This window comes from Patiria miniata, unplaced genomic scaffold (assembly GCF_015706575.1).
Source record: "Patiria miniata isolate m_02_andy unplaced genomic scaffold, ASM1570657v1 HiC_scaffold_5, whole genome shotgun sequence".
NCBI lineage: Eukaryota > Metazoa > Echinodermata > Asteroidea > Valvatida > Asterinidae > Patiria > Patiria miniata.
Genome location: NW_024037072.1, coordinates 19149617 through 19177412, shown reverse-complemented (window position 1 = coordinate 19177412; position 27796 = coordinate 19149617). Strand labels below are relative to the sequence as shown.

At 41.8% G+C, this 27796-nt stretch overlaps 1 protein-coding gene and 1 long non-coding RNA gene across 4 annotated transcripts in view; one reads left to right on the top strand and one right to left on the bottom strand.

Moving 5' to 3' along the window:
• The window catches only part of LOC119742015 (gonadotropin-releasing hormone II receptor-like), a 59576-nt gene extending 34718 nt beyond the window's left edge, over positions 1-24858 (top strand). Inside the window, exons 1-3 of one of the 3 annotated variants that reach the window (XM_038218021.1) lie at positions 1573-2531; positions 11280-11456; positions 22548-24858. In XM_038218021.1, the coding sequence (XP_038073949.1) occupies positions 22613-23869 (1257 nt within the window). In that variant the 5' untranslated portion in view covers positions 1573-2531; positions 11280-11456; positions 22548-22612 and the 3' untranslated portion in view covers positions 23870-24858. Of the gene's footprint in view, positions 1-1572; positions 2532-8505; positions 8701-11279; positions 11457-22547 lie in introns of those variants that run through there. The other 2 variants (XM_038218023.1, XM_038218022.1) reach the window with 2 other exon arrangements.
• Positions 20910-21638, bottom strand: LOC119742016. The gene is made up of 2 exons (XR_005272802.1): positions 21471-21638; positions 20910-21007 (listed from the first exon to the last, which is right to left on the bottom strand). It is a non-coding gene; the product is annotated as an uncharacterized LOC119742016 (long non-coding RNA).
• Positions 24859-27796: the final 2938 nt, after the last annotated feature.

Sequence of the window (27796 nt, the reverse complement as noted above, 5' to 3'; positions counted from 1 at the left end):
CGCGGATGAAGAGTTATTCGAGTGGACGTGTCTTTGAATTCAAAAGCGGATGACCACTGAAAGAGTGCAATTTCCAACATCTTCACGCGGAGATGCACTGAAGTACCCTGCTCCATTTTGTCACCCATGTTCAATCCATATTATTGTCAAGCTGGTTATTAACTGAGTGGTTATTGCATCACTTCTGCGTGCCGGTCGTCCGGATACTCGCGGTCATACATTCTTCCTGCAAATTTAATGATGTGGCTGGGCCCCAATCAAGAATTTTAAATGGTCTGCCGTAATTTTGTTGTCTAAGATTGATTCCCCATTGCCCACGGAATAGGTTTTCGGGCTCTTAAATCAACAACTTTTTCGGTTTCATAGTTCAAATGCTGTTCTTCAAATATCACGGCTTTACCGTTATTATCTCAAATGATGTTTAGTCTACAAAATAATCTCCTTGTACAGCAAGGGTTTATGGCATGCGAGCAGATTTGGCGGTTAATTGTGCAGAGCAAGACTACATTGAAACATCGAAATGTTGACCACTCAGCGTGCGCCTTCTAGGCCTATATCGGTCTTCGGTAACCCGTTGTTCACGGTATTACAAAACCATGGCATCCAAACTGACCATACATTTAGTCCACTGCGATCGAAATGACGACACAGTTTCTAAAGTCCACTCTGATTGGCTTGCGCGCGGCGCCGTATCAGACGTTCGACCGTTGCTCTGCACGGTATACGTGAATGGCTGATCCTCAGACTATTGGTAATCTGCGATGCGACCTAAAAGCAACCTTGGTAGGTCCCAAAGAGTCGACTGTAGACCACCTGTGAGTGTGATGTCGTGCCTGTTGGTTGCCTGCAGGTATCAAAGCCACCCAAGTATCATTCTTTCACGCTTTTCCCCCAATATGATTTTGGACACTGTATACCGTTGAATCACCAATATTTTTAAGACGCACGGAAGAGAAGACAAATTTGATTTTAAGTTGCATCATACGGCAACACCAGTTTTGTAAACCATTTGGACAAGGCCTATTGCGGGCGCTCGAGTATAGTAGTTGCATGGCATAAAGGTCAACCACATAGTTCGCGCTCGAACTGGCACTTTGACTAAAAATATGAAAATAAAGATAATACATCAAAGGTAGGGGAACAAATATGACAAGGCTTGTCGATTCCAAGTCCAATTTACCAATGATTGATAAACAAATTCATTTTACAATGAGTAAAAAATCAAAACTGATATGACAAAGTGAAGAGCTCCAATGAAATGATAATGATAGGGCAGCGAGACTTACAGTGGCCTTCACGACGCTTAGGCAAGTCACAGATGAGAAAGAATGCTTAAAGCACGTCAACAAGAAGGTTCCTTGAAAATTGCAGCTCTGTCTTTTTGTTATCTTTGTCTTTTAGTAAAGTGTAAGACCTGTGGGCCCATATAGGGATTCCGCCTTGAGTCACGGAGACGATTCGATGAGTGTAAAGTACATTCGAGGCCACGAATGTTTCTGATATGCAAATTGTCCTCTCTCTTTTTGACTGGGGAGAGCTACTTATAAATGTTTACCGCGTCTGTCCCTCTAGTGCAGCTATATTTGCACAGAGCAAACAGATGTACGCGTTTCTGCATGATGGACGGTTCAGAAAATAATTCAGGATATAGTGCCGTACTGCGCAAAAAGGAATATATTCGATACTTCGGGACTCGACGTTTAAAGCAAATATTGTAATTATCGATAACACGCCGGAAAATTCTGGAACCAAATGTTGCACGAGTGTGTGTTTAATCGATTCTCCGTCAATCATGGAATAATGTGGGGTTTCCGTTGCTTCACCTTTCTTCCATATTACTTCGTGAGTCTTACAAAAATCCGAAATACATCAATCACCCTTTCCCTATACACAGTCTGTGGTTTTCACGAGTGCGGGGTTTAAGACATACTGGCCAGAAGATGGGCCATTGGAAAGCAATTCACAGCGAAAGTACTTAACCAATCCCAACCAACTAAGATACGGTTAGTTTTGATGGTTCCATTGGATTCCTGCAATTTCCACCGCCTATTCCCAATGATGTACCCACTTGAGTGCCTCAACCTCGTCTTTAGGGACGCCTCATGATTGTGGATGTCGCTGGGGGCAAGGTTGCCGGTTTTTGTGTCTTGTAAGTGAGCATAATCGGGGATGAACTGGACCTGTTTGACAGTACTGCGCATGTCTCGGTACAACGCCACAATGAAGAATCATTAATTGGGATAATAGACACACGTGTAGCTTCAAGTCTGTAGATGGAAAATTAAAGTCACCGGACTTGGGTAGATGTTGAAATTATGTACCACACCGGCTGGACGAATTAAGACACTTCAAGACCGACACGGCATGAGGCTAGTGCAATAGAACGTGTCACTCCAGGTCCGCCCCTCGGACTGCCTGCACAGTCAGACAGTCTGTGAAATTGTGGAGTATTTGGTTTTTATAGTCGGCTGGTGGCTATGCTATGATATGACACCAATTTCCTGACAGTCGTTCTCTTCCAGTCTGAGAAGGTAAGTTGATAATACACAACATTTTTTTCTTCATTACAAAAAAACCCCATAATTTACTATAAGATAACACTACTTTTTGTCAAGTGTATGATCTGCGATCATGCAAAGAGTTTCTATCCACGTTTTATATTTAACTTTCGTGTGTGAATTATTTGCTAATTGATGTTGTTGGCCGCCTCGAAGCGCATTTGATGTTCTGTTCACGCTTTAATATAGGTTTCAGAACAGCTAGGTTGCAAAATGTGCACCCAATTATTTCGAGGCAAACGTTCGATCTTGGCCTCGTCTGTAGTTTGGTTCAGCTGGGACCGACAACAAACAAAACACGTGTCGCGTGTCTTCCTACATGTTGATTTAGAAACTGCATCTCTTTTTTTTTTCTTCTTCTTCTTTCTTTCTTCATTTATTGCGTCTAGCGCTTTTATTTCTCGCAACATTGTTTACATTTTTTAGAAAAACATACGTACTTAATACATAGTTACATTATATTACATTAATTAACTGCATCTCATTAACCGGTGATTGTTGCTAGTCAACGCCATTCCCTTCGCAATCAGCACCTTTATATTGTGATCTTTTAAAATTGCAGCGCAAAACAGCATTCTTTGTTGCAGAATGTTCCACACGGTCTGTACCAGAAATATGCCTCATTCTCTGGATAACCTCAATGCAGGTTATATTGTGCAGTGGAATGAAAGGCCACGTCCGAGTTATACTTGGCTATTATGATCGGCAGCAACACGCGTGTGTACATATGGGAAGCGGCTTCCGTCGCATAAACGCATGCGAATGATTTCAAGCCGCAAGTAACTCGCACGCGGCCAAATCCGAACCAAGTTTTTTTCTCTGAATTTCCATTTTTTTCCACAATTGGAATGATTGTGCAGGCCTTTTTAGGAGCGGAGGAAACAAACTCATACTATGTTCGTGAATTGCTACGTCGACATTCCATTTTATAAGGATTAAGTGTTTTAGTTTCCTCTTTTGTGGGTGGGGGGGGGGATACATGATTACTTAAAATAATAGAAAGTTTAGAAACACAATAAGACGCACATTGGAGTATTGAGAGGGCTATGGGGCATCTCCTCGCTCGAGGTCCATGCCTACGTACGTGTCTCCGTCTGTCCCCGCTCTAGAATTCGAAAACTAAAATAATAAATATTTGACCAAACCATGTAAGAGCTTCTCCAGGTAATGAAGACCTCCAAGGGTCCCGCCTCCAGCAAATTGGACTTCAGTTACGTAGGCCACCGCGTAAGCAGTAATTTATGCAGTTTTGCGAAAGCAGCATGTAAAGCAGTGCTTGAATTTGTTCCATCTTCGATTTGCCGCACACTGCTGACATAACAAATCCAATCCCTGCTCTTCCCTTCCCGGCTGCAGCATCATCACCAAAAACAAAAACAATTTCCCCTTCATTTTGGCTCTCATTGTGTGTCTGCTTTCCACGGCTTGTTACGGTGAACATTTCAATACAGAACTGTAATTTCCTACAAGGCCAAGAGCTGGATGTGCAGCCCCGTTATCGAACAAAACAATTTGTCTTCGTAATGACAATATCAGTTTGCCTCTGTAAGAAAGACGGTACGCGTGATAGAGAATTATGTCGTATCTGCTTATCCGACGACTGTTTACGAGTGTAGGCAAAAGTGTAGAGAAAAGTGTGATAAAATGCCCAATTCGTATTCACCAACAGCGCTTGGTAAATTGATATCGTGAAGTTAAGTTGTTTGACATCCATTACACAAGTCACTGTCAATAAAGTGTGAAGAGATTTGGGGAATATTCATAAAATGCGAAATTTGTATTCACCACCAGTGCTTGTTGATTCGAAATCGTGAAGTCTAAGTTTCAAAAAGCGAGTTGTAAAGTCATGGTGGAAGGACATTTCTTGTTTGACCATATGGTTTGACATCCTTCCAACTCGTCAATTCAGGAGGACCTGGGGACGTGTGCAAACATACCACGCTATCTTGCGATCCAGGATTTAATACTCTGCAAGTGACAGTCGTCGTAATCTGACACCCACACGAGATTTTTATCCTACCTCACAGTGCATTGCAATAACCTCGTTTAAGCAAAGAAAAAAGGTAAACATTCATGACAGGCAAGAAAGTTTTGTCATGCATTCAGCAAACTTGTTATATTTGTAGCACAACAAAAGTCTGTCAAAGGCGGCATTTGATAAGAAAGTTTTGGTCCGTCCGGGGACGCTCGGAAATGTGGCTAGTTGTGGATTGCTTTGACGCACTGCTCTGTGTCTCATCGGGAAACGCCGTCTTGACACAATGTCTCAAGGCTATGATCCTAAGCTGCTTTGCTGCATACTAAAAAGAGGACAGTGACCTGAGCAGAACTTCAGGGCTTTGTTCAGAGGGAAGGTCTTCTTTGTGATGAAATCAATCGTTTTATGATTGGTCGTATGATTTTGCAAATGTTTAAGTCGGTTCATTTTTTAGCGTGTATGTTAACTCTATTTTCTTGAATCTTTCTTCTTCTTTTTAAGTTACTTGGGAGTGGACGAGGGACTTGATTATGGATTCTCATTCCAATAAGGTCTGCTTTCCTTTATACACAGTTAAAAGGTCCATTGTCATACATAGATATTCAATTGTTCATTTGATCAAAGCGTGCAATTTCTATATTTTGCATTCAATTCCCTATCGGATATACTTGGTCCGCGACGTCTTTGTGAGTTAAGGAACTGGGCCCAATTTCATAGCGCTGCCTAACAGCCGACTTTGTGCTTACCGAGCCTCTATCTATTTCATAGGGACCGTTAAGCAGTAAGCACTGCAAAAGCACGCTTTACTCCAGAAGAAAACTTTGCTTAAATCAGTGACGTAACAATATATAGAAATCTTCATGCGCGCGCAACCGTTAGCATGCCGGAATAGTGCTTAAGCAGCAGCATGATTTTTTGTTGCTATAGTAAGCACAACTGTTCTGCTTACTGTGAAGCTATTCAGTACTATGAAATTGGGCTCAGTTTTTGGAGATACTCGAGATTATTGCCTACTATGTTCTCCTGAGTCTTTCTGACGTGTGATATTGTCTCATGAAATGTTAGACGACATTTTGTTGACAGTTTGTTCCTCTCTGCTAGAAACGTAGGCAATTATTTGCAACGTCCGTATATTCAAATTGAAGTTCTAAATTCCTGACGAGATACCTAGCAAATACAGACGGTCCAGTGGGGGCTGTCTCGACAAGTCCGAATTCAGTCCGGGTGTGTACGTCTCTCCCAGGGCTCCCTGAAAGCCGTCACGCAATTAAAATCCGTGTAACGGGAGACACCTCGCTTACATCGGATGACTCCTTCAGAACAAGCCCCAGTCAGGGCTTCAAGTCGACTGCTTGCTTCGGCCGGCGAAATAATAATTTGAAGGCTTGTCCCTACGGGCCCCTCGACCACAAGCCCCGCAACACGGCCAGCCTCTTGGCCGTTCCGCACCGACCGCGGCTGGCCCTGCCGATTTGCTTTTTATCTGGTTGGAGTATTGACTGTGCGGCCACATTGTACGGTCGGCGGTTCCCCAGGGGGTCGTCGACTTCGTCTTGTCAAAGACGGGTGAGGATACCAGTCGAATATCGGTGTCGTTTGCGAGCCGACCGCAAAAAGAAAAATTCGCGGAAGAGAAAAAAGACATGCCGCTTGTGAATTGATTCGTATGCATTTGTCGTGTAGACATGCACATTATGTCTACCTCGTTCATCAGTTTGAATTGCTATCTACTGAAGATAGCTGGCGGTTTGCAGTAGAGATACCGGACTTTAATTAAACGCACCAACACGTCCTATATGGGGTAATTTCATGGTCTATGAGCACAACTACATTTGCTTTTCATATGAAAATACTGTCTATTGTATAAATAGGATATCAATAAGGGACACGTGATATAGGATCTGTTGACTAGTTTCACACGTCTTCTCTCACTGGCGATATTTTCTGAGTGCGCTTTGGGGTCAGTGAAAAGAAATTGTCCTGGGCAAGAAGAAATTGTTATCATGGCATTTTACTATGATGAATATCGTTGGCCTACATTCGGCTTTGCGCTCAGTGTGAATAACAACCTTGAACCGACAAGAGGGGCAATTGGATAACTAGGATTGATTGAATTGTACGGCATTTACCTATTAGAGAAAAAATATGGACAACGGGGCTAAGCATAAAAGATGGACGTGCACTTAATTTTGTTTGCAGCCCTGGCCTTTACTGACCTAGCTTTTACTACCAAGCTATTTAATTATCGTGTAAATTGATACTGCCATCCCTTAATTACAAGTTCACTTCCGTAACGGAAGGACGGTAGGCAGGTTTATTCGATTTCAGCTGATTTAGTTTCAAAGTAGGTCCTAATACTTGGATTCACCGAGTAATGAGTTCGGCGATAGCAGACAAGTACTGTACGTCTGTTTATTGCTAATAACATGGGGCTCAAGTAAGCCTGTACGGTTTTGCTCCAAACTTATCTGAATTGCAACTCGTCTAATTTGGCCAAAAAACAACTATAATTGGCCCCAACGGATAAAAAGACGATTAATGTAATCTGAAATTTCTCCAGTCATCGACACATCGGGCCGAAATTCCATTTCGGCCCGATGTGTCGATGACTGGAGAAATTTCGTTTTTGTGTATATAAATCTGGAGAAAAAACTAACATAAAAATTAAAATGAGACCATTGAAATATTTTTGAGAATTTAAATGCACATGTATACTCAGTTGAATACTTGTATAATGTGCACTGAGGAAACACTCGCCAGACTGTTGTAGGGCCTGAAAGTTTGCCACTCTTGAATGTGATGAAGTACACCACCGTATTCAACTTAATACCAAAAACTCTTGGTATAGCATGTAACATTTGTGACGCCAGATTTATTAGCAAACAGATTGCAATCAACATCTCCCATCAATAATAAATTACATGCTTTGGTGTTTTTTTTGCCTGAGCCCTCTATGCTGGAGATCACAATGAAAATTGGAATTGTCTTCCTCGTCTGCTAAGACGTTTTTGTTTTGCCTCAGGCAATATTGACTCGTCTGTAAGGAGCTTGTGCTCAAGTGGGTCGGAGCATCGGAGACGGGGGTCTCAAGGACTTTCTGATAGATGCATTTCTGCAAAAACCATCTGTCTCCGTGCAGCTCAGAATGGATAGAAAGGAAGCCCTACGTCATGTCACTAAGGTGATCTCCTCTTCATCATAATAATAGGTCGTGTTATCGGGATATTTGATTTGCCGAACTGATCCGGTTGAGATTTTCTTGCTACTGAATGGTTCTTGTGTTTGTCACACGCATAAAACATGATTTACAGCACTGACAAAAGATTTGCTGTACACAGAAACTATTGTTTTTAGAGAATTTATTTAAGACTTAAGTAAGAGACACACCTGGACCATGTTGTCTGTGACGTCATGCCGACATGCAACCACGGGCAACCCAAACATTTTAAGAATTCATTGAATGTATTTGGCCCACATTTAACAGTTTGGACATGTCAACATTCATATTTTAAGAGATAAATACGGAGCTCTGGAGGTGCCTTCTAAGATGTTGAGATCCTGACATAACTTTTCACAGGATGACCGCATCTTACATCACACGTGAGATGTCAACATCCTGAGATACGTTATGATGACAACGTCAAAGTAGGATGTCGACATCATCAGATAATTTATTAAGGGATAACGTCATCCCAAGAGTAGGGTGTCGACAACCTGAGAAAATACATCACGGGATGACGACATCCTGAAAGTAGGATTACCTTCTCATAACTCCACTAAACAGCATTCGAAGTTATCTCAGGATGTGGACATTTGACTCTTAGGATGACGTCATCCCGATATAAATTATCTCAGGATGTCGACCTTTTACGTGTAAGATGCTGTCATCCCGTAATAAAGTATGTCAGGATCTCAACACCTTGGATGGCACCTCTAGAGCTCCGTAGATAAACATGCAGTGCAGAAAAGAACGTTTGCTTAAAGTTGGAATCACGTCATCACAACATCCAATTTTGTAAACAACTGCGACATGGTCTATATATACCATCCGAATATTGTAAGATAAAACATACAGAAATATTGTATTCGATTTAATATTAAGTCAAGCTTGTCGGCGGTGTTGCTCTGCAGTTTGGTCGAAAAAGTGTTGCTGGTTCCAAAATCGTAAGTAAATGTCAATTGGGGATTTTGCAATATGAAATTAACGATATCACAAGGTCTACTCTATTTTGTTATCTGTTTCTTTCTCTATATGGTTGGCAAGTGTGGAAATCAGATGCCCATGCCTTAGGCTGTAACGATGTTCTTACAACAATCTGTTTTCACTTCGTTGGTATCGTTTAAGGCCTATCATCGATTCAGCGGGACCCAAAGTTCACCAAATCTACCAAACTTGTTTCGAACTTCGACTCCCGTCACGTACCGCGCGCTTTTCGTTTGTCCCGCACTCACGGCGCGTTGGCATGTCCCGTACTTGCTCTCTTCTTCTCCCCCCCATTCGCCACGGTACATTTATCGGGGACTTGCCCCCAAGAAAAACACATCTTGACCGCTACGTGCTCACCGTGTGTAATCATGCCAGAGTTGTGTGCTTAGAGCAGCCACTCGGAAAATGCGTCTTGAGTATCTTCTGTTTGTTTTCACCGCTAATCTAAGCATTTGCCATGGCACTTTCCCCCGAATGATATAGCGTCAGAATTATATGAGTGCTATGTTTTCTCCCAAAACAGGTTTGAATTATGATATACCAAATAAAAATGTGTGTTGAAAAATATATGGGCTTGTATAATGTCATGAATTTAAAGCAGGAACTTCTAAGGAAGTCTGTGACTTAAAAGGGCCCATGCAACGCACTTTATTTAAATGCAATCCTTGAAAATGCACCTTTATGTGTCCCATTTAACATTATTTTAAATTTTCGTTTGGCAATTTTCAGGGTATTTTAGTGCCTTTTTGAATATCCATATCCATAGCAAACGTGTCATGTCATTTCTGGCAGACACCTCAATGTTACGGCTATTTCAGCATCAAAAGTTGCCAGAATTATGGACATCTTGCTGTCGTGAATGTAAGTTTTCTTTGGTGATTCGTTGTTGTGTCAGTACACATGGCAGCAAGCCAATGAGCATACTTTTCTCGCAAATGTTTTAAATGAGCAATTATTTGGGTTCACAGTTTGAACAGAAAACCCCTTAACTGAATTTTGTCTTCCTGAAATGACATCTTTTTCGGAATGAGCATGAAATGTGAGTTTAATGTTTAAAGAAGCGCACTTTTCAATTAAATTAAGACCCCCTTTACACAGGGCTGCGACCGTTGGGCCCCCCTTGTGCGACCATAAAACTGGCCTGGTCGCCATTGGGGGCTCAAAGGAGGCCGAAATGGTTGCCTAGGTCATTCGAAGGTGGTACACAGGATGTTCAGACATCGCCGTGGACGCCATGGTCGCCGTAAATTTGTGAACATGTTCAAAACAGTCGCACAAAGGTCGCCGAGGAGGTTGGTTGCTCAAAGGTGGCTCAAAAGAGGCAGAAGGAAGGCACAAGCATTGCCGTGGTTGCAGAATGGATGCACAATGGTCGGCCAATGGTCGCCACGTAATACATCCGTTCTGTTTCAAATTTTACCGTCAATCTGGGCGATGCTTCTGCCTCCCTTGTGCCTCAAAGGTCGCCTAGGAGGCAAAAGCATGGCCGAATGGTCGACCAGTGATCGCCGTTTAATAGTTGCCGTTGGTCGCCGATGATGGCACAGAGGAGGCAGGGGAGGCTCAATGGTTGCCCAAACATTGCTCAGGGTCGCCTATGTTGCCTATAATCACGTTAGTTGTCGTAGGTTACACGGGGAAAGCACAGGGGAGGCAGGCAAGTGGCTCAGTGGACGCACAGGTCGCTTGTAGCTCGACATGAAAATGACTGAAAATTGCAGTTTTGGTGGTTCAAAGGAGGCACACAAGGATCGCTGGAGCAGTTACATAGAAACATGATTTTCTGGGTTTAGGCGACCATTGAGCGTCCTGGCCAGTTTTCGGTCGCTCATAGGTGGCACAAAGATCGCAGCCCTGTGTAAAGGGGGCCTTAATAACCAAAAAGGGATGTCAACTAGTTGCGTACACTTAAGGGGCCCGGAGTAGAAAGTTGCACAAAATGTGTTCCTAAGAAAAATTTATCTCATGGATCCTTTAAATCGAGACTTTCTTTTTTGTATTTGTGAATATCAAATGCAACAACCTATCTGTTACAAAGGGATTCAATGATGCCTGGGTTTTGCTTATTTCTTTTTCTGAAATATGTGTTCCTTGAATAGATAATAGCTTTAAATATAGCAATCAACATTTTGCTTTCCAGCAATCACCTCGCACTGGTTGAAGCCCCGCCCTTTATGTGCTGGAGCAACCAACCACAAACCTGCATTTTCCAGTGCCTAGCCTAGTCCAGTCTACAGTCGCAATCATGATATGCGGCGACCGTACGTCGCCACTCGCTCCGATATACATGGGACTCTGGGATCAATTTCATCAATTAATTCTGATGCGTCCGCGGACGAGTTACGGAAGGCTGGAAACACGGCTAACCTCTGGACCCGATTCCACTGCGGTCGATAATAATGATGATGTTGCGCGTGCACTCTCAACGCATGCACCGACGTGGTGTGAAGTGGCATATAAGACACGCTGTCATATTCAGATAGAATGCGATTCCCGCTATAGCATTGATATCAAAACACTTCTGTCTTTCCTCTAGACATTTGGAAATCGGACGGTAACCGCAGGGGAACTAGTGGAGTTCAGGCACCGTGGTCTTTCTGTTCAGCCGCGGGTTGTCAACCCAGAGTCGACTGGAGTGGAGATAGTGACTGATTAACACGATACAGTTACCACCCAGGCATCTCTAGGCCGCAGTCCGCAGTCTGCTTTAAAGGTAAGCTGAACACCGATCAAGTTGGGTCCAATTCAGTCGATCATACTAGATGTTAATACTTTGTTTGTTTGATTATTTGTTTGTATTTTTGCCGTGTTTTGGATGAGCAACATCGTAAAGCACCGTAGACAGGCAAGGCCCATCTTTCACAGAGGAGAAATGACAACTTTGGATGACATATATTTTTCCCTGACGACGGTATACATGAATCGACCAAAGACAAAGAAATGACAGTCGATGGCAGATGGAATCATGCTGCTGAAAAAGGTGTCGAATAATACTCGGATAAAATTGTATAAATAGAGTTTGTCCCCGGTCCCCAATTGTCTCTGAGTCTTACTCCACCTTTTGTTTTTCAAAAAATTATATAGAAATAATAGTAAACATTTTGGATAAAATACAGTATCCTTAGTGAGACACATTTCCAATAAAGTTGGAAATCACCTAGAAAATTGTTCTCAACCACCAAATTGCCGTTAGGAAACTTTCCCAAATTGTTCTCTGCAAATAAGGCATTTCTTTCACGGAGGATGGTTATGGTTCTTAATATCTTTTAAGTGCGTGCTAGAGAGAAAGACCGATCATGCTTGGTGTAATAAATGGCCAACACGTCCTTAGAGAACGCGACTCGCAAATAATTTTGAATTATCCCGTGAAGAGTTTCGTTCAGTGCATACACCCGAGCCATTATGGTTTCCACGTTCCGCAATTATTTTAAATCAGCAACCACTTTTGGTTCGTTCCAGCAACGCCGTGCCGTTTTCTCCAACTTGAGAGCTAGGACGCGATTAGTGTCCAAAGTTGATTGATGAAAAGGTTAAAATTGACTATGTGCGTGCTTTAACTGCTGAAAAAACTTCAACAGTAATCCTACTCTACTGAAAATGTTGTAGTACATATATATTTTGGGAGCCTCGATCAATGCAATTTGTAACGCAGGACCGAGCGACAAAGTTCCATGGTTGCCAAAGATTGATCTGTTTTTCCGGGGGCAAACATTGAAATTGACCCATCACTGCAGACTGCAGATATAGAAAATGATGAACAGTGCTGCATGTCATTATAAAGCACGTATACATGATCATACAATAGACATCAAAGCTATCCTCTATCTTGCCCCATTTAATGACAGTATATTATGCCACATTTTCCTCTTCGTTATCTTCATTTTCTATTCTCTTTTCTTTTGTTTGGGGACGCGTTCAAGGGAGTGGGGTTCAAACCCGTCACTTAATTCAGCATTTCTGTGGTGCAAGAAAAAAAGTCTTCACGTTTCTAAAATATCACCTATTTTTTGTTAGAACTGCCGCTCATAACTTAGCTGTGTTTGTCAGTAAAAAGGTGAATATTTAATCGACTGATTGTGAATCGCACGAACCTAATATAACCGTACCAAATACCCACGAAGTGCGTTGTATGCTAGAGCTGCTAAGGTGGTGTTACCGAACTGCTGTATACTAGAACTATGTTACTATTTCGTAACATATTCTGGGCTACTGTGGTGTGAAATAAAAATATTTAGCGACTTTTGTGAGGTCCAGGCGGTGGTCGTGGTGCAAACTCTCTTACAGGAAGACTTCCACATATTACCATTGTACCAGTTTTACCACGTCCAATGAAATAAATTTACAAAAATTAAGTCCCGCAAATGGCCAAATCCCCTTCCAGTTAAGACTACAATACACTCGCAATACTCTCATTAATAAAGCATGTTATTGCCACTGCTATGTTGTGTACCGGCAATCACGCTTTTGTAAAAAACAAACAAACAAACAAACAAACAAACAAACAAACAAACAAACACAATTATCGCTCTCCGTTTCTGATCACATTCTCTATGCCGGAAACAATTGAATTCCGGATAGACCATAGACAATGCATAGCTAATAATAATACGACTAATCATCTTTACTTTTCACAAAATTCTCTGGCGATTTGATTCGAAAAAAAAGTCGGTTCAGACATCGAGACAATATCATTTAAATCAATTACCTTTGCGGTTAATTTAATAAGGGATACCAAATTTTAGGATCCACGATTTGGTAATTTTAAGGAATTTTGGGGGAACTAGTCTAAGTTATATGGTTATACCGCCATAGTGGAAGTGTTATATTGAGGTGAGGGGTGGTCAGTGTAAGTGATGAGGAGAAAATTATATTCCGTTGTGAGCGTTTTTGCCTTTTGAAAGGCATGTTTTTGGTAATTAGTAAATTCACATTTAATTCTAGTTAAACGCGTGTGTGTTTAGGGGTACCTCAACGGAAGTACACCGTCGCATATTCGAGCTATAGTTTAACGTTTGTAGGCGATAGACAATTTGAATAATAATAATAATAACAACAACGTGTTTTTTTATGTTATATCCAAATGTCTCAAAGCACTTCAAAAATTACCCCTGTTCAGACCATGTGACCAGTTTTTTTACAGCAGCTCGAGATCAGTGCAATTGTAGTAAAGTGTCTTGCCCAAGAACACAGGCACCATGTTCTCCGTTAGAACCCACGTACCCCAGCACGTGAGTCGAGAACCGTAACCACTTGACCACAACGCTGTGAAAATAACATGCGCTGCGTTAAAGTTATGGGAGAGCATTACCACAAAATGTTTCAGGGGACCGTTATCCGCCCGTTTCTTCCCCCAGATCGCCACCCATGCGAAAACGCGATATTCACGCATGCATGTGTGACACTGGGCCGGTGTTAAAAATGAAAAGAATTCCATGCCTCTCTCCCCACCCATCAACACTAAAATCAGTTGTCTAACAACCTTGACCGTCACCTAACGTGTTTTCCAGATTTGTTTTCTATTCACAGTATACACTGCCCCTCAAAAAACGCCATTATCCTGAAAAAAATGCCGGTACCCGCACTTCAGTTGTGTTATTTTATACATAAATATTCTGACCACTTTGTAACCTGTGAATGTTTCTTTAAAAAATAACAATTATCGTGCAGCGATCTTTCAACTTGAGCGCCTTCCCTTGATATTGATTTTCGTATTTTGATGTATTGATTGAATTTTCAGTTAAGAAAATACACCAACGTGCATGACAGCATTCTTTTGTCAGATGTATTTTGATTCTGCCGGGACAAGGTCACTCTTTAGGAAATTGTAGGCGATGGAGTGAGGGACATTATCTTTACAATTCTATGCAAAATGCATTTTGTATAATTTGGGCTCAGTGCGTTTTCGCAAACTCTTTAGTGCGCGCGGCCGTTTGGTATTTTTCGCATACCGTACCTGTTACGCCTTGTGTTCTGACGCACACACAAAATTTAATCCTCGAGAAATATAAGTCTGGTATTTGCTGCTGTATTAAACATAGCTCCAACTGTCAATGTATCAGTGTCAACTGGAAAGGGTTCTAGGTTGTATCAATAGTTAATGTGGGAATGTAGTTTGAGTATATATATCTGCTTAGATTAAGTGTGCATTATATTTAAATGTTTTTCTATGATCTGCCGTCTTTGAGTGCGTGAACGTACGCAACACATCTTCGTGGCGATTCAGACTAGAATCGAATCGAAACCTAAGCTCAAAGTTCACTTCCCGTCCTCACAGCGGATATATGCAGTGTCAAGGTGTACCCTTGCCCTATGTGTTGGATAGGCCTACTCAATTGTTCTGCCTTTGCTGATGAGTTTTAAAGATGACCGTCCGTTGTTCAAAGGAGTTATTGAAGTTCAAGGCAGTCTTGTTTTCGCGTTAAGAAAGTTTCACGTGTGTTCGAGCTTCAGGTACGGTCCTAGCTGATGATTGATCTTACGGCTGTTTCCGTTTTTTATTTTGTGTGGCATTCCCTATTTTCCCCCCCCCCCCAAAAAAAATCACGTGTGTTTGAGAAAAGTACAGTTACTCGTATTCGTTGCTGTTGAGAGGATTGATATACATGTATTTATTTATTTAGATTATATGTGTGGATGGGTTTATTAATTGACTTAAAGATTAAATTTGAAGGTTTGCATGGTGGAAAGATACTAAGACAAGATAAGTTTGCGGTAGCACCATGTGAATAAATGTCTTTTGTGAGTATGTGTGATTCTGAAAAGAACCGGAGGGACTCAACGTTTCGAATAGTATGCTCTGCCCGTCGCCATTCTCCTGACAACAGGCAGAGCATACTGTTCGAAACGTTGAGACCCTCCGGTTCTTTTAAGAACCACACATACTCACAAAAGAGATTTATTCACATGGTGCTACCGCAAACTTATCTTGTCTTGAAGATTAAAGATCCAACGAATGAAGGAATAGGTATGGGTTAGCTATTCGCTGGATGTCACGGATTCGGGCTCGCGTGCGAATTCGCGCAGAGTATAATAAACAGCCAAACGTGCACTCTGCAGTGTTTTGTGATTTTCACATAAAAGACGTTCCTTTAATGTTTCGCAGATGATTAGAATACAACAGCTCATTTGTTTTTCTGTAAGTATATCTGTACGGGACAACCACTGTGAAAGACTTTTCCTTCGACTTTTAAGAGTGTATATTGTTCTATGGAATGTCCTGTACACGGAAGGAAACACTGGCGTTAAACTTTATATGCTTCGCCTTTTGGGTGTCCTTTTCTTCGCCACAAATCTCGTAAACGCGAACTCTTCCGTAATCAAAGTCTCGTGTCCTATATTATTATAAGATTGAGATCAACAACGCCTCGGGGACCGCCCTTCCGACAACAAGTGCCGTCCTGCCCGTCCAAATATTTAGTCTAAAGATTGGAGGCAAGATCCTAATGGCATTTAGTGGCCGTAAACTCGATTAAGGACACACAAGAATCCGCGGAGGGGTAGGGGAGATGTGCTGGGGATTTCCAGAGGATGGAGCGCCCGTGAGTTTAGGGGAATGCCTACTGTTGAGTGCTCCTTCTTCTGTCCTTTGTAATAACTTAGATTCACAGGTTTCTGTAGACGACAATTTTTCTGTTTTGTTTGTCTAGTCCAAAATAATGGGAGGGGGGTTGTTAACATAAACCAAAATGGAAAACCAGTAGGTGCGTTATAATTATGTTTATAATTCGAACAAAGAAATTGACTGAAGCTGGGTTTGACCTCCAGCTAATCGTACCGGCGGTCTGCCAACTGTGCTGTCCATCCCTGTGTTGGCGGATCCATGTCGATGTCTATGTTCACGGGGTAAACAAAAATGTGTAATTTGTTATAACGGAACAACAGACGACTCCCGCACTGGTGGTCCCAAGAATATGTAAGGTACTTCCATATAAAAGCATAATTTATCAACATGATGGCAATACCAATACCGAGACGTCGTTATAACCAAGTGACATTGCAAAGATGTGCCACTTTTCTCCCAACTTAGCTCACATTATAATTACATCCGCCCCACGAACTAATGGTCCTATATGTGCTGTTCAATTTGGAACTCGTCCATAACTGTCACAACTTAGGTAATAATTGCCAGACAAATTGAGAAATTCGATGTAGGTGTCGGCGTTATCTCAGTGGGGGTGTGAAGCCACCAACAGAACGTCGGGTTTGTATACAACAAACTGATGCCAGATGTCAAACGAATTAGCAGAGATATTGCCAGGAGGTTGCAGTGAAGTCGGATTGAAGGACTATGCCCATATAAACGTAGCATTATCAAATTGACGTTGGCGTATTTGTTACTTTCGAATTTGCTACAAGGGATGTTTTTATAACTTTGCTCAACGCAAGCTAGTGTCCCGTTGCGTCTATTTTCCATTAACAGGCCGATTTTTTTATAATATGCCTGAATATTTTCAGAGAATAATAAGCATTCTTGTTTTTGTTTCAGTGTGGAATTTACCAAGGGATTTCGAGACGGATCAGAGCTAAAATTTAGCCCAAATCCATGCATAGTAACTGTTTTTCTTGATAGACAAAAAGCAGAGCCCAAAACCCTTACAGCATCGGATTAGCACGCCGTCCCGTATAAAAACTCGCCCGTCGCAGTTCTTATCTCGTAGACAATCGCAAGACGCGACGCGCGTCTTGTGCCCGTCGTTGCAGTCAGTAAGTCGCTAATCCAGGGAGTTGCTGTGTTATTCCTTGATAGGCCTACCCCGCGAGAAAAAAAATGAAACCCTTTATTATTTTATTGATACTTTATTCCTAAAATCGTTTACTGAGACAACATCTGATGGTCACAGAACAAGAAAAAATAATTAAGAGCTGATGAACCCCAATTAAAAATATAATAAAGTCATAAAATGGAACTCATGACCTTGGATGTATTCAGTCCTTTGCATTAATTGGAAAATGAGATTTATCTACTCAGGCTTATGATACCTGAAATCGGGGCAGGGGTGGTCAATAACTTGGTTGACGAAAGCCAATGTGGCTCGTATACACTTTGGAGCTGTAATTTGTAAACTGTATAGTTATAGTTCCATCATATCTACTTTAATTTAAATTACGGGAAATGCTTTAATGAAAGAATTGCAAAATAGCTCACAATGCATCAAAGAGTTTACCCTCCATAGACCTGAACACATTAAACAAAACATCCGATTGTTAATACAAATCAATTATGTTGATAGAGTCATTCGCATCCTCCACTATTGGATTTCGTGCGCGTTCATTCGAGAAGACCACACACGTGGTGGTAAACAACATGGCGCAAGATTGTATCCATGAGAATGAGGTTGAGTAATTCCCATAGAGCTATATTAAATTACTTTAAGGTAATTTCAGACCAATGCTGTTATTACCGCAGATCTCCCCACACTGGGGATCAATTTCAATTGCTTAATAGTTGCTGTGCTAACTCTTTCTATGAATGCGCATTTAATCAAATTTCTACCATGAGGTATAGCGTGCCTTTTGCCGTGTTTACTTTGTACGGTCTCTTTGAAAAAAAGTCCTCCGATTTGCCAAAAATAAATTAAGGGCTTAGCGGCGCCATGAAACAGGGCCAATGTATCTACCACGACTAAAAACGTGCATGGAGTTACACGCGTTCACTTCTCACTCTGTATATTTTGACTCCGTTTGCGTTTTTCGCAATTTGTAAATATACATGTACCATTATTGGTCAACGGAGCACTGAGATTGCGCGTACGATTTGCGCGCCAGCGCGGTGCCGCCTCACCAATAACCGTCTAATTGTGGCCGCCAGATTAGTCTGCACTCGTTCAATTAAAAACCTGGTGAGTATTGAACGGTGTGACTGTACGGGAGAACACTATCTGACGTGATTGGCACAGTTTCCTTGAGATTTCAGCCCAGAGCAAAAGTCTGGACGTAAAAAATCGAAGCGACCGAGAGTGTAATGCAGCAATTACATTTACTCTGTCGACGATGACATACGCGGATTATGTATGGATTTGAGAACATACTTCCTTACTCACGTTGGCTGAATGAAACGGTTCACCTAGATCGTAATGAAGGAAGGGATTCGTTGATAATGAAGACAGATGTGGAATATAGCTTGGAATTGAAAGTGAAGCATAATAGCCGTGACAGAAAAGCGGGCTGAACCTATATTAATTGAATTCACGACAAAAGTAAATAACCTACGGAAGGAATATGTTTTTATTCGAACACTGTAATTTTTGTTAGAGTTTTCTTTCTTTTTTATATTGTAGCTTAATACAAACATTCATTGTGGCATTGTCCAAAAAAAAACCGCAGTGACCTATTTCAGACAATTCGGGAATTATTTTTCCACTGACATGCTTTAATAGTTAAGATGTCAAGAAAACTGAAAATTCTAACAATAGTAATGCAGGGACGGCAACAATTCCCTCTTAAGAAATTAAGCAGAACGACTGCATTTTGGTTGTTATATGATAACGTCATTATATATGCTAGATTCGCATACTGCAATGGGATTGGTCACGTGACAGTGTTTATTCCATCAAAATATTAATTCGTAAGTGACGCAAAATGGCAAGCATTAGAACTTGTCGCATTCAAATAGAGCAACTAAGGCTAAAATGGTGTGTAACGAGGAGAGTGTACGTGTTCATCTTTTCAAGCCGTGGACGAAAAATACCAGAGAACAAAAGAGAACAATATCGTCCACGATTCCCAGCATACGTCCGCGATTGGGGTCGTGTACAAAACCAATGGGAGTCTTCCTAAAAAGTTAGAGTACAAACAAAAGAGGGACAATAGGACGTCCACGATCGACGGTGAACACAATGTTTGTGTGCTTTGATGTGGTGAACGTAAAACGATTTCCACAGGATCGCCAATCGTGTACTCGTGTAAAAAAAATTGGTCAGCTCCACCCAATACCATAATTATTTCGATTACTTAGACGTACGTGGAAGCCACCAGAGGATCATTTTCTCTGCTCCTCCCTATAGCGCCTCGCGATTTTGCTTCAAACGTTGACTTGAAATTCCACCCTTATAATGTAAAAGCACGCGATTTGTGTGTGTGGAAATTAATGTATCGCATTTCGTGATTATTACTTAAGGGCTTGCTCCCTGTCAGTTCACAATTCTGCAGATGGATTAGCCTGCATTTGCTGATGGTCTCGTGCACAGTTTTTTATAGGCGATGTGTTGCTGTAAGCAAGCCTTGGCCATGGCTTAGGCCGCTATCTGGGCTAATAGAAGTTTCGGCTATACGATACTGCAAGCGGCATGCACTCTATTAAATGGGTCATCATTAGAAGGGACAGATCCCGATAAACAAGGGTGATCAAAGGATCCAAAAAAGAGAGATGATCTACCAAAGCCGAACCTGACAACCGAAATTGGGACAAAGCAGAGGGTAACTAGACTCAATGCACTCAATGTAGGGGAGCTCAGGAGGTTTGTTTGTACATGTAATTCCAAACAGTACGTAGGTTTTGTTTCTCCAAATGTGGGTGGGGAGGGGACACAAGTTGGAGGCACACAGGCCTCAAGCAGGAGGGGGCGTATGTTCCCCGTGCGCCTATAGCTGCCCCCTACTTTTCCACCTGACCGAATTAAACCGCCCTCTGATCGCATAAATCCTTATTTCGAAAGTTATTGTCTGTCAGTGACGGATTGAGGGGTTAGGGCTAAACTTGCCCACGGGCCGCACACAAAACGAAAACGGACACAAAATAGCTCGTATAGTAACTGCTGAACCTCCTCCTAACATCATAACCCTCGTTCTCGATCCAAACCTGGATATATCAGGATTTCGCGATACATACCTCATGCGTTGCTTCAGAGGCTGCTCTTTGTCATTTTAATCTACATAGTGAGTCAAAAAAAATGAAACCCAAATGGCAGGACCATTTTGTAATGAAGTTCGGCACGTAGCACTTTGAAAATCTCGGATATGAAAGCCATATTAATAATCTTTCTTTATAGTACAGGAATCATTCAAACCACTTACGTATACTTTTCAAGTTACGGGATTGTAAACACAATAGTCCTGCTGTTTGGGTTTCTTTGTTTTCTTACTCACCCTGTAGTAACCATGAATGTACTACTCATGCTGATCTGTAACTGTGACGGATGACAACAAAAAAGGACTCCTTTGATGACGATTTAACTGTTTCCCATGTATTGTACCAATAGCAAAATGTGTGACGGGTTTTGTACACTCAGAAGTTGAATGCGAATGCGAATGCGAATGCGGTTCAATCTGCAATTAATATAAAACCAAAAAATACAATAAGTCTCTAAAATTATGTCAAAATGTACCTGCATATAAATGAATCAATTACAATATGAACTAAATGAATTAAACCGACTGATTTGATCCCCAAACTCATGAAATTGTGTCTAGCGTGAATTATTTCCTCATTAAAAACTACATGTATGTGCCTTAGTACATCAATGTTTACATTAAAATTAATATTCAAGTCTCCGAAATTAACCTTGGTTGACAGTAATCCATATAAACTGATGAAACTGATGCGAGAATCATGTGTCACGTGCATTATTTAGTAAACGTGTATAAAACGTGCATCGCTAATTCTACCCAAATTTTATCCCCAAAAGTTGACCCAAAATAACTATATCTAATAACCGTAATTATTACCCCCCTTTATACACAATTATCTTTAACCCTTTATCTAAATCTCTAAACAATTATAAGTACTCACAACATTGGGCGTATCGAATAATGATGCAAAATCAAAGGAACCTTTTGACGGATTTCTACAAACTTGACAAAAATATGTGACAATACTGGCGCGCTGAGAGCGCCCTCTGTTGACCAAGAAAATTCTACGCCTATGACGTCACGAACGAACTGGAAAACTTTCCTACCCGCAACAGTAACTATACGCCTTACAAAACCGTTGCCCTCCAACTCTGTCTTATTAACGCGTAAGTTAATAAGATCTATAGGCTTACTTTTAACTTGATCTATTTGGGGACTCACATGCCGTAGACCAGCTTAATTAACACAACTAGGTCAAATATTCTCAGCCGGAGAGGTCCAGTTGAAGAGGAAAAAGGTTAAGTCGAAGCATTAATTCAGTTTTACTTTTCAGTGAGGTGAACCCGTTCACAGTTGGCATGCCGGACATTAATTTCCTGCTGACGATAAGACGACTATTCAGTGTATTGTTGTTTATTTATTTGTGGAGAGCGAGTGAATGCGAAAGATAGGTATCTTTTCGGAACTCAAGAAAGGTACGGAATATAATGTTCAAGAGTGTTGAAACGTGACCGGATCCCGAAAAAGGTGTTTAAGACCCTTTTTGTTACGCATTCGGAGGCGCTTACTTAGCTCTTCCTTTTGATGTATCACTCAGTTTTACATTTTTTTTTTCTTCAAATAAACCATTAAGGGAAACTGAGATGGTGCATTTTAATATATATATATATATATATTTTTTATTATTTTTTATAGTTGAACAAAGACATTGCCACTGAAGCGGGGTTTGAAACCGCGACCACCGGATTGACGTGTTCCCGAACGGCAATGCGGAGGTCGCAGGTTCAAACCCCGCTCCACTTAGTTTCTTTGTTCAACTTTTAAACAGTTTTACAACCTGATAAACACAGCCATAATGGCGTTAGTTCCCGTTGATTTCCGCTGTGCAAGATTGTGCAAGGACTTGCATATTAAAGTAGCTCTGCTGACTTCAAACTCATTTTGTTACAATGGTTAAGTTGGGTCTGTCGACTTCTAAAATAATTCATTTCGCTTTTACCCATTTTTCTACTGTCAGATCGAACTGTCGTGTGATCGGAGGATTTTCTTCATTGCGTAACCTACGAGAGACGCCAACTCAAAATGACAGAAGTGAGCTATGAGAGGATCCAAGGTATGACGACAGAGGGCGCCATAACAAGGACCGAAGAGAGCGAAGGTGGCGAGCCGCCGGCCACCGGCACCGGACATAACGCCAGCACAAGGATTGTTGTCCTGTTCTTGTTGTTCTTCCTAGGCGTTGTAGGAAACTCACTCGCCCTGCTCTGGATATGGAACAACCGCAAGCGGCGATCCCGCGTGAATAACATTGTGCTGGGACTAGCCACGGCGGATTTCTGTGTCTGCATTTTCACTATCCTTGTCTCGGTCATCTACGAACTGCAGAATTATCACTGGTACGCCGGTGATATTGGTTGCAAGACATTTATGGCCCTACAGATAGCCTCACTAATGGCCTCCAGCTTCATGCTGGTCATCATGGCTATGGACCGTCACCAGGCCATTCGAGCCCCCCTCAAGGAAGGCTTCTCGGTCAAGAAGATGGTCATGTTGGCCTGGGGACTATCTATAGCCCTTTCCATCCCCCAGATGTTCGTGTGGCACGTAAAGGAAAAACTCGACTTCGAGACTTGCGGGACATCCCTGAACGAGACCCCCCACTGGCGGTTGGTTTACATCATCTTCGGCGCCCTGTTCACGTTCTTCATTCCCTTCGTCGTCATCACTGTGGCCTACATCCGCCTGTCCAAGAAGATCTGGGATAAAGCCCGTGAGACGTCGGGCAAAGCCCGCAGCGCCTCCAAGAAGCGCAAGATCTGTATGCAGAGTACGGGCTCCTCCTCGCTGAACCGTGCCAAGATCAAGACGCTCAAGATGAGCGCGGTCATCATCGTCATGTTCGTCCTGTGCGGATTGCCTTACTTCGCAGTGGAGATGATTCAGAGCTACCTGCTGTACGAGGAACGCGGCAGCCTGAACCCAGACATGTACGGCATCTTTGGCATCTTCGCTGTCTCCAACTCAGCCGTCAACCCGTACGTGTTTCTGTGGTTCAACAAGCGTACCAAGTGCATGAAGCTCATCCGGCTGGGCCCGCCGGATGAGCCGTCAACCAAGAAGCGACGCTTGGGTTCCCGAGGGGCGTCCACCTCTAGCTACTCCCCAGAGGATACTACCAAGACCATGCTGGAATCCAAAGCAGCCACAAGGGGGGACCTCAACAACCATCACGACCACCGTTCCCATGGTCACCCTAATAACAACGACATCCGTATGGACCCGATTCGCGAGGATACTACGGACGTAACGGCGACACGTGTTTTAAATACTAACGTGTAAACACACCTGTCCCTACTAAAAAGCGTTTTGCTTTTGAGAGTTATGACAAAATCATTCGTGTCTGAAAATATATCGTCAAGTGTTCCTTATACAAGTTTTAAGAATATTATTATAAATGATCTGGTGAACTAAATTTGTGAAAAAGAAATACCGTAAATTGGCTGCACGGCACTGTTTTTTATTGCATGCTATACTTTTTTTGACAAAATAAAGTTTTTATTGGAAAATATACCAATAGTTGCTTACGTAGATATTTGACATTGAAGCAAACGAATAGATTACATTATCCACTGAATAAATACATTTGTAATTTCTGAATTAAAACTAAAAATGTTACTTGCTTAGGCCTATAACACGCTAAGTCCGTGCAATGCTAATATGTTCCTGTATTAGACCCATTTTCCGATGATGGATTTTTTTTGAAATGTTTCAATTTTGAAGTTGTACGTCTTATGTGACATGCATGCTAACAGAAAATATAGATGTAAATTTAAAAGGATCGTTAAGGGGAACTAATTGTACATCTCCTAATTTGCTGTGGCATATCTAAGATGAGTTTGTGGGAAAAGGGACATATAAATTATATCAGGGCAAAGAACTTCTGAGCTTGTTCTGTGCGATCACGTGCCCCAGATGTATTTTCAATTTACCATCGAAAATGGCCAAAATTAGAACGAGTTGTGGTTTACTCGACGTTTTCAAAGCACGTGTACTTGTGTTGTGTTTTCTGTGTTAATGGTGTACTATACATATACGGTCATATAGGGTATATGAACAAAGGGTAACAATAGGGACAATGGTACCCCGTAACTCGGTCTTAAGAAATCTCAGTACAATTGTGTAAACGCTATGGTGTTTGAAATTTCAATAGAAACAATTAAAGGAGAACAATATATTTTTATAGTAAAGCAGTTGCGTAAATCTGTGCCGGCTAGTAGGGGGGGGGGGGATGACCAAAATCCAAAAATTGCCCGGCCGTGGAAATTCGAAAGGGGGGGGGGGGGGTCGGACACCACATTGCACTAGGGGCACTCTTCAGGATATAGATGTATATCAATAATACTCGCGCTAACATCAAAACGGCGCATTTTAAAAGCTTTTGTACTTTGTTTCTCCACTTTTCAGTGCTATTGAATACATTTTTGTTGTTGGGATGTTTGAAAAATACCTCGAAATCCGCAATTGTTTTTTCTCATCACGAAAAAGTAGAGGGGGAGGTCGATTCAACAAATCATGTGACAAAGTTCTTGCATGAGTTTGTGAGGTTCTGAAAATAAACGAGGAAAAATCAACGTTTCGGAAAGAATGCTCTGCCCGTCGTCAGGATACCACTATTGTTAGAGGACGAGAGTTGTACATCAAGAGTGCGTGCACACGCACGGACGCATTTAAACCACTGAGTAATTCGGTTTATGAAATGTCCTCTCTGTTGGAAACCGTGTACGAATCAATGGAAAGATAAGTAATTGTAGGTCTAATAAATGAAGCCCATCTCTCTGACCGGGAAACATTGTAAATCTTCCACAATGACAAGTGAAAAATGCACATTGGCTGTTATTTCGGTTGTGTACTATATGAACCTAGCAACAAGTTGTGTAAAAAAAATTAACAAGTTGTGTAATATTTTACACAAGTTGTGTAATATTTTACACAAGTTGTGTAAACAACAGTTTACACAACGGGTTGCTAGGTTCATTATAGCACACAACCGTCTGATTTTTACACAACCGAAAAACTACGTGAGTAAAAGAAAAGTATAAGACCCCACTGAAAACAAAACGTCGTTGGTGTGATAATGTCACGCACTCATATATTACCCGGTTCGTTTTTGAAACAATAATCTATTTCTACCAAAAACAGAGTCAGTTAAGGCTATTATGGGCCGCTTTCTCGAGGATAAATGTTGACATCAGACTTTTTGCTGTTCTGTATGAAAGACACTTTTAGGGCCACCATTATATCGGGTACATGAATGAGTTTTCATTCAGTACAGGAAAAAATGTCCACGCATTTCCTTATAAATTAAAGAAAAATGTGATGTTAGTTTACTGCTTTCAGCTGTCAGTATTATTTCCTTCCCGTGATGCAATCAAGTCAAGTTTGCCCGTGAAATCTTCGAGTTATCTTAATATGTTGAGATTCACCTTGTTGAAAGTTACCTTATATTTCACTGTTATTTAAGAAATTATATACGAAATAATTATGTATACTTTTGTAATTAGTCTTTCATTGTAAATAGAGTACAAAATGGTAAAGTAAAAGACTAATAACCTGTATATATACGTCATACCAGGATATCCACACTTCGGCGTATTTTTAAAATTATGTTTACACGAAAAACAAATAGTATTTTGTTTTATTATGGTGTAGAAATACGACACACTAAATGTGGATCGTGCACAATGTATGATTTTAAAGTCATCATCAGCTGGTTAAGTGTGAGACTATAGCTAGCTATAGAGTTATTTTCAAATAAAGCAGGATTTCACATGCAACACTGTTGCTTGGTTTCAGAGTTTGGATTTTTGTTCAAAAGTGGACAAAAGTCTTTTTGAATTGCAGACGTACTATATCGGACCCTTGCAGAGTTGAAGTGCCACTGACGTGCGATATTATTCAATGATTCTTCAATGTTATTGGGTGAGTATTGGACGGGAACCATGGGCATTGGGCAGCATCTTAATCTTGGACAGTTTTGGAATTTGAAGCACACTTTTTTTGGCTGGAGAGAATATACTGGAAGACTTTAGGGCGGATCCAGGAATTGTTGCAGGTTTTTTTGTCATCAGCAAATCAATGCTAAAATGTAGACAGGTTTTTTTCTCTCCGGAGTCCGGACACTTGGCCTCCGTAAAATCAATTCATTTATTTATTGATTACTTTGGGGGGGGGGGGGGGGGGGGGGGCTCGTACCATACTTTCAATGTGGCGCTGTTCAAATCATACCATCATTAACACTGGTATACAAATACCCCCGTATTTAAACCCAGCTGGCTCTGTCCGAATTGTGTGCACAGGCGGATATTGTTACCGGTATTTTGGTTGGGTGTCGACAGGGGGGGGGGGGGGTACATTGTTTGTAATGTGTTTCTATGAAAAAAAATGAGTCATGCAGAACTGAAGGGCGGGGGTTCTACTGGATCCGCGCCTGAGACTCCATGCATGCCTCTCGCCCTCATTGGTTAGATTTTGTTTACTGTCGGTTACCCAGATACGTGCAGGTGCAGTATGAAATTTGGACTGGAAGGGGTTTCGCAGTCCAATTACATCCTGGGGTGGATGAGCATAATTAAGGCTAAATGATTGAAGCAACGAATCGAGATTTGCAGCTAATTACTGAGGAGTTCAGAAAACTTTTGATTATATGTGCAGTGGGGTATAACAAATAAGATAGTTGCTACCCGAACTGAGGCATGCTCAATACAACCGGTAAGTCCGTATTGGAGTTCACTGTATTGCGACTTTGGCCGTATCCCTGGCTGCATATGGCATACGGGTTTAATTTATGGCTTCAGACAGAGCAGCGCCCTTGAACAAATATATTGACAAATTGGCATGTGCCAGACGATCCAGTCAATTTTCTTTGTTCAACTTTTGAGAGTTCAAAAGTTGATTTCACTTTACACTTAATCGGGGGGGGGGGGGGGGGGCTGGTGGGGCCGGGCTCCCCCTTGGCGAGCACTTGCCCCCCCCCCCGGCAAAATCCATAAATATGTATTTGGTATTTATTATGGTGTTGGTAGTTGATACTATGCCCCCCCCCCCCCCCCAACCTCAGGGCCGGCTGGCGCCGGACGGGCCTCCACCGCGCGCCACGGGTGCGTTCGTTTAGCTCAACCGTGTCGATTGGGCCGTGTCGACAGTACTAGCCAATTTTAGAAGTTAACGTCACATGCGCATTGTCTCAACCCCCCCCCCCCCCCCCCC